General features: G+C 47.1%; 1 protein-coding gene across 2 annotated transcripts in view; it reads right to left on the bottom strand.

Moving 5' to 3' along the window:
* The window catches only part of LOC131188348 (guanine nucleotide-binding protein subunit alpha-15-like), a 48660-nt gene that overhangs the window by 14764 nt on the left and 19384 nt on the right, over positions 1-14512 (bottom strand). For both annotated transcript variants that reach the window (XM_058163571.1, XM_058163572.1), the window contains 2 exons: positions 9622-9751; positions 7020-7173 (listed from right to left, as the gene is read on the bottom strand). In XM_058163571.1, the coding sequence (XP_058019554.1) occupies positions 7020-7173; positions 9622-9751 (284 nt within the window). The remainder of the gene's footprint in view (positions 1-7019; positions 7174-9621; positions 9752-14512) is intronic.

Raw genomic sequence — 14512 nt, 5'->3', positions numbered from 1 at the left:
CATTTAAGGCCGTTTGCAGCTATATCACCACCGAGCACTTCAGGGACAGAGAAGAAGAACAGCGAGGCGTAGGCAGTGGTGGGGCGGTCAGGAATTTTTGCTACCGGTTCTCCGAACTACCTGTCCCAATCCCTACCGGATCGCACGATCCGGTCTGAACCTGGAGCATTTCACCCCTGGATTAAAGGCCTGGAGACAAAAACATATTGTCAAGGTTCCAGAATAACTTCTTCTGCATAAAAAAACCTCAGAAGCCATTGTCTTTCAGAGTTCTTTACTAGCATGAGGAAACTGGCACAAGATGAGTGAAATTCCAAAACTGAACTTCCGGATTCTTTTCCCAGTTATACAAACCCCAAGAGTCCCATCCCCCTGACCCCTTTGATGGTCACATGGTTCCACGTTCTCCCAGTTCATTCGAATATCTTCTCGCCATTCTTCCTGCAGATGTGAACACCATCCGACCTTGACCGCTTGAAGAATGTTACCATACCCCTCAACCCCCCTTCTTCCCCTCAGGGGAAAAATGTGGCAGCGTCTGGAACCCTAAAGTCTAGTATGGTTTCCAGGCCTGACACATATGAAGAACAGCTGCAGGAATTGGGTTTGGCTAGTCTAGAGAAAAGAAGGGCTGGGGGACGACGACAGGATAGCAGTCTTCCAGTATTTGAGGGGCTGCCCCAAAGAGGAGGGGGTCAACTTATTTTCCAAAGCACCAGAAGGCAGGACATGAAGCAATGGATGGAACTAATCAAGAAGCAACCTGCTCCATCAATGGAGGTTTCAAGAAGAGACTGGGTAGCTACTTGTCTGAAACGATATAGGGTCAACTGCCTGAGCAGAGTGTTGGACTACAAGACCTATATGAGCCAACAGTGTGCCGCAACAGCCAAAAAAGCCACTGCAATCCTAAGCTGCATTAACAGAAGGATACAATCAAGATCAAGGGAGGTACTAATACCACTCTAAAAAGTCTTAGTAAGACCACACCTGGAATACTGCATCTAGTTTTGGTCACCATGCTATAAAAAAGATGTTGAGACTCTAGAAAGAGTGCAAAGAAGAGCAACCAGGATGATTAGGGAATTGGAGGTTAAAAGATACGATGAACAGTTGCAGGAACTGAGCCTGGCTAGTCTAGTGAAGAGAAGGACCACAGGAGACATGATGTTGTGCCTCGTCCTCCCTCCTCTCCTCAGCCGGGCTCCTCCCATCTCCACCCAGGCCTGTTATCAGACTCCGAGTCTGATAATGAAGATGAACGGCCTGTTACGCCTCCAGCCCCCGGCCCTGGCCCCATGCCCGGAGAGGATGTCAGGAGGGAACAGACAAGCCCGATAAACTTCACTCCTACAGCATGTGAGCAGGAAGCCAGCCATATGCTGGAATTACTGACAGCAGATCCAACTGAAGAGAATTCAAAGTGGGAGGATCCTCGCTTCCGAAGATCTGAGAGGTGACACCAGCAGAAGGAAGGGAGGGGCAGGCTTGGATAAATGCTGAGTCATGGAGCTACACCCCACAGCCTATATAAAGGACCTGCTTTTGGCATTCCAACCTTGAGTCAAGCAAAGTCTCATCAACTTTGCTGATATCGGACTCTATCGCTGAAGTCACAACTTGGACCCCTGCCTGCCCTGATAAACCTCGAAGGAATTTGGCAAACTGCAGAGGCTTCGTTGCCACGTTTGATACGGACTTCCTTGACCCGGTCGTCGGAAGGGGAGGGGGACACGACACACGATAGCAGTCTTCCAATATTTGAGGGGCTGCCACAGAGAGGAAGGGGGTCAAGCTATTCTCCAAAGCACCTGAAGGCCAAAACAAGGAATAAGGGATGGAAACTTATCAAGGAGAGATTCAACCTGAAAATAAGGAGAAATTTTCTGACAGTGGGCTCAAGATACAGAAGGATCTTGACAGACTTGAACACTGGGCGCTATCTAACAAAATGAAATTCAGTGGTGAAAAAAGTAAGGTTCCACATTTAGGCAAGGAAAACAAAATGCACAGGTACAGCATATGTGGTACCTCGCTCAATTGCAGTAACTGTGAGGGGGATTAGATGAGGGAATAGAAGGGGAATTTACCAGATTTGCAGATGATACTAAGCTGGCAGGAATAGCTAACACCCTAGAAGATAGGCTCAAGATCCAGATGGGTCTCTACAGACTTGAACCCTGGGCCCTATTTAACAAAATGAAATTCAATGTAGAGAAAAGTAAAGTCCTACACTTAGGTAAGAAAAACAAAAAGTACCCATATAAACTGGGTGAAACCAGACTTAATAGCAGTAACTGTGAAAGGGATCTTGGAGTCTTAGGGGACAACCAGCTAAATATGAGCCACCAATGTGCAGCGGCAGCCAAAAATGCCAATGCAATCCTAAACTGCATTAACAGAGGGATACAATCCAGATCAAGGGAGGTATTAATACCATTCTATAAAGCCTTAGTAAGACCACACCTAGAGTACTGCATCCAGTTTTGGTCACCACACTATAAAAAAGATGTTGAGACTCTAGAAAGAGTGCAGAGAAGAGCAACCAAGATGATTGGGGGACTGGAGGCTAAAACATACGATGAACGGTTGCAGGAACGGGCATGGCTAGTCTCGTGAAGAGAAGGACCAGAGGAGACATGATAGCAGTCTTCCAATATTTGAGGGGTTGCCACAGAAAGGAGTGGGGGGGTCAAGCTATTTTCCAAAGCACCTGAACTCCAGAGAAGGAATAAGGGATGGAAACTTATCAAGGAGAGATTCAACCTGAAAATAAGGAGAAATTTTCTGACAGTGAGAGCAATCAATCAATGGAACAGAAGTTGCCTTCGGAAGTTGTGGGAGCTTCATCAATGGAGGCTTTCAAGAAGAGACTGGACTGCCATCTGTCAGAAATGGTGTGGGGTCTCCTGCTTGGGCAGGAGGTTGGATTAGAAGATCTCCAAGGCCCCATTCATTCAGAATCTGAATCTGAAAGTTTCCTTCATCGCTTTCCAAGACAGACATGAGATGGGTCTACTTGGTGATGCGTGGAGATTAGGAAAGATAGAATCACATAATCAGTAGATTACACAGATAGTCCTCAAGGTAGGGCCATGATTGAGTCCAAAATTTCCTTCATTAAGTGAGACATTTGTCAAGTGAGCTTTGCCCCGTTTTGCAACCTTTCTTGCCACCGTTGTTAAGTGAATCCCTGCAGTTGTTAAGTCATAAATATGACTCAGTTGCCAAGCACCTGAATTTTGAAATCATTGACCCTGGGGAGGCTGCAAAAGTTGTAACTGTGAAAAATGGTCCTAAGACACTTTTTTTCAGTGCAGGTTTGAACAAAAAACCTATTACGGTTTGGGCCGTAATAGCTCAGGCTGTTACAGCCTGTTATTAGAACACAGTAGCCTGCAATTACTGCAGGTTCAAGCCCGGCCCAAGATTGACTCAGCCTTCCATCCTTTATAAGGTAGGTAAAATGAGGACCCAGCTTGTTGGGGGGGCAATAAGTTGACTTTGTAAAAATATACAAATAGAATGAGACTATTGCCTTACACACTGTAAGCCGCCCTGAGTCTTCGGAGAAGGGCGGGATATAAATGTAAACAAAAAAAACCCACCAATCACTAAATGAACTGTTGTAAGTCAAGGACTAACCGTATTACTATTTCTCAGTAAATTTGCGACCTTAGATTTGAAAAGAAAATGACCCAGCAGGGGGCAGCACTTAATCGACCTTACGCGGTCTCAAAAACTAAGCACGGTTAGACCTGGATAGCTCCTGGATGGGACACCACAAGGAAATCACCAAATGTAGCCTGGACTACGTTTGGTGATCCTGGAGGAAAGCTACAGCAATATAATTTTGCCCTGAAAATTAAATGGATTTTTAGCGATGTCCCTAGAGGTTTTTAAGGGGGAGAAAAGGGTTTTACCTTTTAGATCAGGGGTCTCCAACCTTGGCCACTTTAAGACTTGTGGACTTCAACTCCCAGAATTCCTCAGCCAGCTTTGCTGGCTGAGGGATTCTGGGAGTTGAAGTCCACAAGTCTTAAAGTGGCCAAGGTTGGAGACCCCTGTTTTAGATAAATACAGGCTGCCTGAAAAATATCAGTTTAGTTTGAAGCTTTAATAAGCACAATTTTAAGTTGTAATAGTAAGTGATTTCCAGAGATTCAAACCAGCTTTTCCAGCTGAACAGTGCCTTAGCACAGGTTGCAACTGTTTGAAGTTACAAACCGGCCTGCAAAAAGTGACTTGCAACAGTCCTTGCGCTTACGACCATAGCAGCATCTCCACAGTCATGCGATCACAATTGTGGGCATTTGACAACAACCGGCATGTATTCATGATGGTTGCAGGGTCCCGGAGTTATGTGATCCTTAGCTTTTATGTTCCTTCCCATCTGGCTTCTGAGAAGCAAAGTCAATGGAGGAAGTGGATTTGCTTAACAACACGTTCCGCTTAGTGACTGCAGCGCTTTGTTTAACAACCCGTGGCAAAAAAAAAAAAAAAAGGTTGTAAAATTGGGCCCTTAATGACCACATTTTATTTATTTATTTATAATTTAACTTCTATACCGCCCTTCTCCCGAAGGACTCAGGGCGGTTTACAGCCATATTTAAAACACAAAATATAAATAACAAATTTAAAACAGAATTAAAAACAAATATTTAACAGGCCGAATCAACTAAAACAGTCATAGACCGACATAAAACCCATTTAAAATTACAGTTAAAATTACACTTAGGCCAAATTACACTTAGCGAAGGACATTCCCGTCCCATTTGGGATCGTAAGTCGAGGACTGCTTGTAACTGAGGTAAGGAAAGAGCAACTTCCCCATAATTTTTTTTTTAAATTTACATTTATATCCCGCCCTTCTCCGAAGACTCAGGGCGGCTTATTTTATTATTTATTTATTTGATTTGATTTTTATACCGCCCTTCTCCCGAAGGACTCAGGGCGGTGTACAGGCATAATAAAACCAACAATACAATATACAAATTTAAAATACGATTTAAAAAACTTATTTTAAAATTAGCCCAATGATTAAAATTTACCATACTAAAAACCCGTTTAAAATTAATAAATTTAACATTAAAATCCCAATTTAAGCCAGCCCGCGGATAAAAGATGAGTCTTGAGTTCATGACGAAATGTCCGAAGGTCAGGTATTTGGCGTAAACCGGGGAAGCTCGTTCCAGAGTGTGGGAGCCCCACAGAAGGCCCTTCCTGGGGCCGCCAGCCGACATTGTTTGGCGGACGGCACCCTGAGAAGTCCCTCTCTATGGGAGCGTGCGGGTCGGTGGGAGGCATGTGGTAACAGCAGGCGGTCCCGTAAGTACCCAGGTCCTAAGCCATGGGCGCTTTAAAGGTCATAACCAACACCTTAAAGTGCACCCGAAGGCCACAGGCAGCCAGTGCAGTCTGCGCAGGAGGCGGTGTTACATGGGAGCTACTGCGTAGCTCCTCTATAACCAGCGCAGCTGCATTCTGGACTAACTGAAGCCTCCGAGCGCACTTCAAGGGAGCCCCATGTAGAGAGCATTACAGTAATCCAAGCGAGAGGTAGCAGGCGCATGAGTGACTGTGCATAAGGCATCCCGATCAAGGAAGGCGCAACTGCGAACCAGGCGAACCTGGTGGAAGGCCCTCCTGGAGCGGCCGTCAAATGGTCTTCAAGCGACAGCCGATCATCCAGGAGGACACCCAAGTTGCGCACCCTATCCTTTGGGGCCAGTAACTCGCCTCCAACAGCCAGCCGCGGCTGCAGCTGACTGAATCGGGTGCCGGCATCCACAGCCACTCCGTCTTGGAGGATTAAGCTTGAGCCTGTTTCTCCCCATCCAGACCCGTACAGCTTCCAAACACCGGGACAGCACTTCAACAACTTCATTGGGGTGGTCCGGGGTGGAAAAATACAGCTGGGTGTCGTCAGCGTACTGCTGGTATCTCACCCGAAACCACTGATGATCTCACCCAGCGGCTTCATGTAGATGTTGAACAGCAGGGCGAGAGAATCGACCCTGTGGGACCCCACAAGTGAGGCCCCTCGCGGTCGACCTCTGCCCCCCTGTCAACACCGTCTGCGGCCGGTCAGAGAGATAGGAGGAGAACCACCGATATACGGTGCCTCCCACTCCCAATCCCCCCACCCGGCGCAGCAGGATACCATGATCGATGGTATCGAGCGCGCTGAGAGGTCTAATAGGACCAGGGCAGAGGAATATCCCCTGTCCCTGGCCCTCCAGAGATCATCCACCAATGCGACCAAAGCTGTCTCCGTGCTGTATCCGGGTCGGAAGCCGGACTGGAACGGGTCTAGATAGACATCTTCATCCAGGTGTTGGGGCAGCTGTCGCGCCACGGCACTCTCTACAACCTTCGCAACAAAGCGAAGGTTGGAGACTGGACGATAATTACCCAAAATAGCTGGGTCCAAAGAGGGCTTCTTAAGGAGGGGTCTCACCACCGCCTCTTTCAAGGCAGCAGGGAAAACCCCGTCCAACAAAGAAGCGTTGATGATCCTCTGGAGCCAGCCTCGTGTCACCGCCTGAGTGGCCAGTACCAGCCAGGAAGGACACGGGTCCAGTAAACATGTCGTGCCGTGAAGCCTCCCCAACAACCTGTCCACGTCCTCGGGAGCCACAGGGTCAAACTCATCCCAAATGTGCTCAACAAGACGTACAGTGTAAAAGGCAATAGTCTCATTCTATTTGTATATTTACAAAGTCAACTTATTGCCCCCCCAACAATCTGGGTCCTCATTTTACCTATCTTATAAAGGATGGAAGGCTGAGTCAACCTTGGGCCGGGCTTGAACCTGCAGTAATTGCAGGCTGCTGTGTTCTAATAACAGGCTTCTTACCAGCCTGAGCTACTACTAATTTAGCTGAGGGTTCAGATTAGGGAAGCAGGCCCCGGTTTGCACCAATTTTGCAACCCTTTTCTAGAACGTGCCACTTCGACAGACAGAGCCTCTAACCGCTCCTCCACGCTGCCCATCTGTTCAAAGCAAGGAACGTTACCTGGGAAAGTGGGGAAATAGGCAGCCAGATCCGAGGTGAGGATTTTCTCCTCCAGAATGTCCACTTTGTTCAAGAAGAGAATAATCGAGGTGTTCCAGAACCAGGGCAGCTCCAGAATGGTCCTGAAGAGATCCAAACTCTCCCTCATTCGGTTCTGATAGGAAAAAACGGGAGGAAAAAAAATGAGGGGAAAAAGAAGGAAAACATGCATAAAGCTACTGTTGTGACCCAGACCCAAGTAGGTAGTAATAAACTTAGTCCGTGGAAAAACAAACTTTATTCAAACAGCTGGGAATTATGTCATTCCCACCGTCGTTCAACTCAAAGTAAAACAAATGCCTCCCAACACAAATTCCTCAGTTATCTCCCAAACCTTAATCCAATTAGGCAAACTGCCAAAGGCCCTTCCTGGCAAACGCCCAGAAGCCACAAAAACAAAGACGTAGACAAAGCAGAAGATGAAGCAGAAGACGCAGCTACAACGTTGTTTTCCAGCAAAAGCCCAAATGGCGTTGCTAGTCTGTTTTAAGCCTTATGGGAGGGCCAATCATCTCTTGGCCTTACTCCCGAGTTGTCCTCTCTGCTTGAGCTGCTCTTGCCTTCTGGCAGCTCTTCTCATGCGTGCATTAGGAACAGGCTCCTCCTGTTCCTCTGCCTCACTATTATCAGGCTCTGGAAGCTCTGGAGTCCGCACCTCACTTCCCGATGGCCCTGGACCCCACCTCAGCCTCATCGCTGTCCAACTCAGTTGCCAGCTCCATAGGCTGCTGATGGACCAGAACAGCTACCATCAAGAACGAGCAGCACACTGAGGCTTGGAAGTTTATTCTGCAGGGTTTTTTTGCAGACATCGGTTTGTCCAGAGAAAGGATGCCTCCCTGCAGCCTCCTGGGTGAAAAAATGGGCCACGATAGGGGGAGGGGGGGAGAGGGCAACCCCTTGCTCCCCGTTTTGGGCCTATAGGCCACACTGCACTTACCTGGGAGACAAAATGGGGCACATGGGGACTCCTGGAAGGGGCAGGGAGGGGAAGGGCCGGCCAGCAATTTAACCACCGGTTCGCCTGAATCGTCCCAAACCGGCTGAATCCCACCGCTGAACCAAGGGACATTTCAAGCTGGATCAGAAGGCCAAACAATATGTATAAATTGTGACAGGATATTTGTAAGCTCAGGGTTGAACTGTGAGGTCCTTGATCTTCTCTGAGGTTGGTGGTTTTCTTGCAGACATTTTGCGACCCAATTAGATAACATTATCAATGTTAGAGGGGAGCGAGATTTGCAGAATGGAGTCGAAGAAGGGAGGAAGCAGGAGGGAGGACAGGGAGGAGGAGGAGGAGGAGGAGGAGGAAAAGGACTATGAGGTTCTTGGTACAGCTTGCCTGTTTGACTGTTTTCTTGCAGACATTTCATTACCAAACTAGGTAATATCATCAGTGCTAGAAGGGAGTGAGGTATGTGGAATGGTGGCGAAGAAGGGGAGGAAGAGGAAGAGGTGGGGTCCTCTGTGTTCTCTGAGCTTGGTTGTCTCCTTGCAGAAGTTTCATTACTCAACTAGGTAACAACATCAGTGCTAGAAGGGAGCGGTGTGCTTGTATATAAACTGAGGGCTAGAAGGGAGCTGACAGGCAAGTCACTTCTATAAAATGGAGAGTAAACCCCACTTCGTTTTAGCACTGATGATGTTGCTGCTAAAAAAGCCAACACAGTTCTGGGCTGCATAAACAGAGGGATAGAATCAAGATCACGTGAAGTGTTAGTGCCACTTTATAATGCCTTGGTAAGGCCACACTTGGAATATTGCATCCAGTTTTGGTCGCCACGATGTAAAAAAGATGTTGAGACTCTAGAAAGAGTGCAGAGAAGAGCAACAAAGATGATTAGGGGACTGGAGGCTGAAACATATGAAGAACGGTTGCTGGAATTAGGTATGTCTAGTTTAATAAAAAGAAGGACTAGGGGAGACATGATAGCAGTCTTCCAATATCTCAGGGGCTGCCACAAAGAAGAGGGAGTCGGGCTGTTCTCCAAAGCACCTGAGGGTAGAACAAGAAGCAATGGGTGGAAACTGATCAAAGAAAGAAGCAACTTAGAACTAAGGAGAAATTTCCTGACAGTTAGAACAATCAATAAGTGGAACAACTTGCCTGCAGAAGTTGTGAATGCTCCAACATTGGAAATTTTTAAGAAAATGTTGGATAACCATCTGACTGAGATGGGGTAAGGTTTCCTGCCTCGGCAGGGGGTTGGACTAGAAGGCCTCCAAGGTCCCTTCCAACTCTGTTGTTATGTTATGTTAATAATAATAATAATATTTTAATTTATAGACCGCCTTTCTCCCGAAGGACTCAGGGCGGTGAACAGCGGGTTAAAATACAGAAAACAAACCCATACAATATTAAGAACTACCCATAAAAAACTTACCTAGTTGGGTAATAAAATGTCTGCAAGAAAACCATCGAGATCAGAGAGCATCAAGGACCCCTCATATAAATTCACACACAAAGAGAATACAGACACAAACACACACACACACACACAATCCTCACTCTTAATTGTCCCTCTATCCCCTCAAATATTCCTGTCTCCACGCTGCTCCTTACTTCGCTATTATTCTCCTCCAGCGACTGGTCATACTCGCTCAGGGAGGCCAAATAGATCAAGGCGATCACGTTTTCGAAACAGTGGATCCACTTCCGGCGTTCAGTTTTCTGCCCACCAACATCAACAATCCTAAAAAACATAGAAATGGGGCGGGGAGTGGGGGGAAATCATAACATAACATAACATAACAACAAGAGTTGGAAGGGACCTTGGAGGCCTTCTAGTCCAACCCCCTGCCCAGGCAGGAAACCTTACCCCATCTCAGACAGATGGTTATCCAACATTTTCTTAAAAATTTCCAGTGTTGGAGCATTCACAACTTCTGCAGGCAAGTCGTTCCACTTATTAATTGTTCTAACTGTTAGGAAATTTCTCCTTAGTTCTAAGTTGCTTCTTTCCTTGATTAGTTTCCACCCATTGCTTCTTGTCCTGCCTTCAGGTGCTTTGGAGAATAGCTCGACTCCCTCTTCTTTGTGGCAACCCCTGAGATATTGGAACACAGCTATCATGTCTCCCCTAGTCCTTCTTTTTATTAATCTATAGATAGTCCTCCAGTTAGGCAAATCATGGCTCAAAAACAGTGAGACGGATGTTGGGGTGTGCGGCAGCAGCCAGAAAAGCTAATACAGTCCTTGGTTGCATACACAGAGGCTTAGAATCAAAATCACGTGAAGTATTAGTACCTCTTCCTAAAGCCTTAGTAAAGACCACACCTGGAATATTGTGTCCAGTTTTGGGTGACCACATTACAAAAAAGACATTGAGTGCTGGGCTGTATAAACAGAGGGATAGAATCATTATAGAATCACTCTACAATGCTTTGGTAAGGCCACACTTGGAATATTGGATTCAGTTTTGGTCGCCACGATGTAAAAAAGATGCTGAGACTCTAGAAAGAGTGCAGAGAAGAGCAACAGAGGTGATTAGGGGACTGGAGGCTAAAACATAATCAAGAACGGTTGCTAGAATTGGGTATGTCTAGATTAATGAAAAGAAGGACTAGGGGAGACATGATAGCAGTGTTCCAATATCTCAGGGGCTGCCACAAAGATGAGTCAAACTATTCTCCAAAGCATCTGAGGGTAGAACAAGAAGCAATGGGTGGAAACTGATCAAGGAAAGAAGCAACTTAGAACTAAGGAGAAATTTCCTGACAGTCAGAACAATTAATAAGTGGAACGACTTGCCTGCAGAAGTTGTAAATGCCCCAACACTGGAAATTTTTAAGACGATATTGGATAACCATCTGTCTGAGATGGTGTAGAGTTTCCTGCCTGGGCAGGGGTTGGACTAGAAGGCCTCCAAGGTCCCTTCCAACTCTGTTGTTATTATTATTATACTTTGGCAAAGCTAAGATGATTAAAGGCCTAGAGCAGGGGTCTCCAAACTTGGCAACTTTAAACTTTAAGACTTGTGGACTTCAACTCCCAGAATTCCTCAATTTTGGACTTCAATTCTGGGACTTGAAGTCCACAAGTCTTAAAGTTGCCAAATTTGGAGACCCCTGGCCTAGAGACTAAAACATAAGTAGAACATTGCAGGATTAGGGGGGACACTGATAGCAGCATTTCAGTATTTGAGGGGCTGCCACAAAGAAGAGTGGGGTCAAAGTATTCTCCAAAGCACCTGAAGGCAAGACAAGAAGCAACAGATGGAAACTAACCAAGGGAAGAAGCAACTATTAGAAGAATTAAGGAGAAAGTTCCTAACAGTGAGGGCAATTAACCAGTGGAACCGCTTGCCACCAGAGGTTGCGGGTGCTCCATCAATGGAGGTTTTTAAGAAAAGACTGGACAACCATTTGTCTGAAATGGTCTAGGGTGATGGCGAACCTATGGCACGCGTGCCACAGGTGGCATGTGGAGCCATATCTGCGGGCACGCGAGCCGTTGCCCTAGCTCAGCTCCAGCACGCATGTGTGCGCCAACCAGCTGATTTTTGGCTGGCCCTGCTCACACCGCTCCTCCCCTCCCAGGAGTCTCCATATGGCCCGTTTTGGATGCCACAGCTCGAACGGAGGCTCTGGGAGGGCTTTTTCGGCCTCTGGAGGGCCTCTGGGGGGTTGGGGAAGGAGGCAGTTTTCGTCCTCCCCAGGCTCCAAGAAAGTCTCTGGAGCCTGGGGAGGGCGAAAAGTGGGCCTGCCGGGCCCACTGGAAGTCAGGAAATGGGCCGTTTCCAGCCTCCAGAGGGCCTCTGGGGGAGGCTGTTTTTGCCCTCCCCAGGTTCCAAGAAAGCCTCTGGAGCCTGAGGAGGGCGAAAAGCGGCCCTGCCAGGCCCACTGGAAGTCAGGAAATGGGCCGTTTCCAGCCTCCAGAGGGCCTCTGGGGGAGGCTGTTTTTGCCCTCCCCAGGTTCCAAGAAAGCCTCTGGAGCCTGAGGAGGGCGAAAAGCGGCCCTGCCAGGCCCACTGGAAGTCAGGAAATGGGCCGTTTCCAGCCTCCAGAGGGCCTCTGGGGGAGGCTGTTTTTGCCCTCCCCAGGTTCCAAGAAAGCCTCTGGAGCCTGAGGAGGGCGAAAAGCGGCCCTGCCAGGCCCACTGGAAGTCAGGAAATGGGCCGTTTCCAGCCTCCAGAGGGCCTCTGGGGGAGGCTGTTTTTGCCCTCCCCAGGTTCCAAGAAAGCCTCTGGAGCCTGAGGAGGGCGAAAAACGGCCCTACCAGAAGTGTGGAAACAGGACATTTCCGGCCTCCAGAGGCTTCAGGGAGGCCTGCTGGGCCCAAAACGGGGCGCAGGGAGGGTGTGCGCGTATGTGCGGGGGAGCGTGGGGGGGGGTCACACATGCATGTGCGGGGGGGGGTGCTGGGGGGCACTGAATTATGGGTGTGGGTACGCGTACCCCCCCGCTTTTGGCACTTGATGAAAAAAGGTTACCCATCACTGGTATAGGGTCTCCTGCATGAGGACGGAGTTGGATTGGAAGACCTCCAAGGTCTATTCTATTCTATCCAGCTCTAGTCTGATTGATTTGTCTTACGACCACAATTGGGATCGGAATTTCCCCTGTTAAGCAGATTTGCTGTTAAGCGAGTCACGGCCAATTCTATGACCATCTTTTTTTTTTTGCCACGGTTGTTAAGCAAATCACTGCAGTTGTTAAGTGAATCATGTAGTCATTAAGCCAATTCGGCTTCTCCCATTGACTTCGTTTGTCGAAAGCCGGGTGGGAAAGTCACAAATGGTGACCCCCCCCGAGATGCTGCAACCGTTGAAAATCGATGCTGGTTGCCAAGCACCCAAATTTTGATCCTGTGACTGTGCCGTGGTCGTAAATGCGAGGATCTCAGGGATGACATTGCAATACGTTCCCATCTCATCAGAAGAGGGCATTTTTCTGTAATTTGTGCTCATGTGTGTTGTTCTTACACAATGACACAGTGTCAGTCTCCACTCCAATCCTCACATCCTTTTGTACACTTTATATTCAGTAGTTAGATTACAGTGGGGTTTTATGTGTAATGTACATAGCTCATTGATTCAGGTTAAGTAGAGAGGGCCCTTTAAGAGTGTCGTCTGACATGAGATCAAGGGGAAGGGAGATTGATGGTTTGAATTCAGCAGGAATGTTAGAGCGCGCATTCCTGAGATGATTTACAGCCAGAGACCTGCGGAAGAAGATTACCAGTGGGTGGGAGGGGCGAGAAGGAGCTGGCATTGGACCAGACTTGGTTGAACTCTTGTGGGAGGAGGGACTAACGATGGGATATGGTTCGGTTCTGCAACCCAACAAGAAAAACACAGACTTTAGAGGATAATTAGAACTGCAGAAAAAATAATTGCTACCAACCTGCCTTCCATTGAGGACTTGTATACTGCACGAATCAAGAAGAGGGCCGTGAAAATATTTGCAGATCCCTCACATCCTGGACATAAACTGTTTCAACTCCTACCCTCAAAACGACGCTATAGAGCACTGCACACCAGAACAACTAGACACAAGAACAGTTTTTTCCCGAAGGCCATCACTCTGCTAAACAAATAATTCCCTCAACACTGTCAGACTATTTACTGAATCTGCACTACTATTAATCGTTTCATAGTTCCCATCGCCAATCTCTTTCCACTTATGACTGTATGACTATAACTTGTTGCTGGCAATCCTTATGATTTATATTGATATATTGACCATCAATTGTGTTGTAAATGTTGTACCTTGATGAAGGTATCTTTTCTTTTATGTACACTGAGAGCATATGCACCAAGACAAATTCCTTGTGTGTCCAATCACACTTGGCCAATAAAATTCTATTCTATTCTATATATTTTTTTTGTTTGTTTACATTTATACCCCGCCCTTCTCCGAAGACTCAGGGCGGCTTACAATGTATAAGGCAATAGTCTCATTCTATTTGTATATTTTTACAAAGTCAACTTATTGCCCCCCCAACAATCTGGGTCCTCATTTTACCTACCTTATAAAGGATGGAAGGCTGAGTCAACCTTGGGCCGGGCTTGAACCTGCAGTAATTGCAGGCTACTGTGTTCTTAATAACAGGCTTTACCAGCCTGAGCTATTCCGGCACCTCAGATCCAACTTTATACTGCTGCAGTCCGGATGTATTTAGTAAAAGTACTTTTCTTTATTTGCAAATGAAGTCAAGGTGTATTCTTTCCTAAATATAATCAGAGGCAGCCTGACAAAACAGAATCTCTCAAAATATGACTGAGCCTTCTTGGATATTTAATCTCTCGATTCTGACAGGGATGGGCAACTATGGTCCCTTTACAACCTATGGACTTCAACTCCCAGAATTCCTGAGCCATCATGGCTGGCTCAGGAATTCTGGGAATTGAAGTCCGCAGCTGGTGAAGGGACTGCAGGTAGTCCTCAACTTACGACCACCATTGAGCCCCAAATTTCTGTTGTTCAGTGAGAAAAATTGTGAGTTTTGCCCC

The sequence above is a fragment of the Ahaetulla prasina genome, chromosome 1 (genome assembly GCF_028640845.1).
Source record: "Ahaetulla prasina isolate Xishuangbanna chromosome 1, ASM2864084v1, whole genome shotgun sequence".
Classification (NCBI taxonomy): domain Eukaryota; kingdom Metazoa; phylum Chordata; class Lepidosauria; order Squamata; family Colubridae; genus Ahaetulla; species Ahaetulla prasina.
This window is presented reverse-complemented; position numbering and strand designations above follow the sequence as displayed.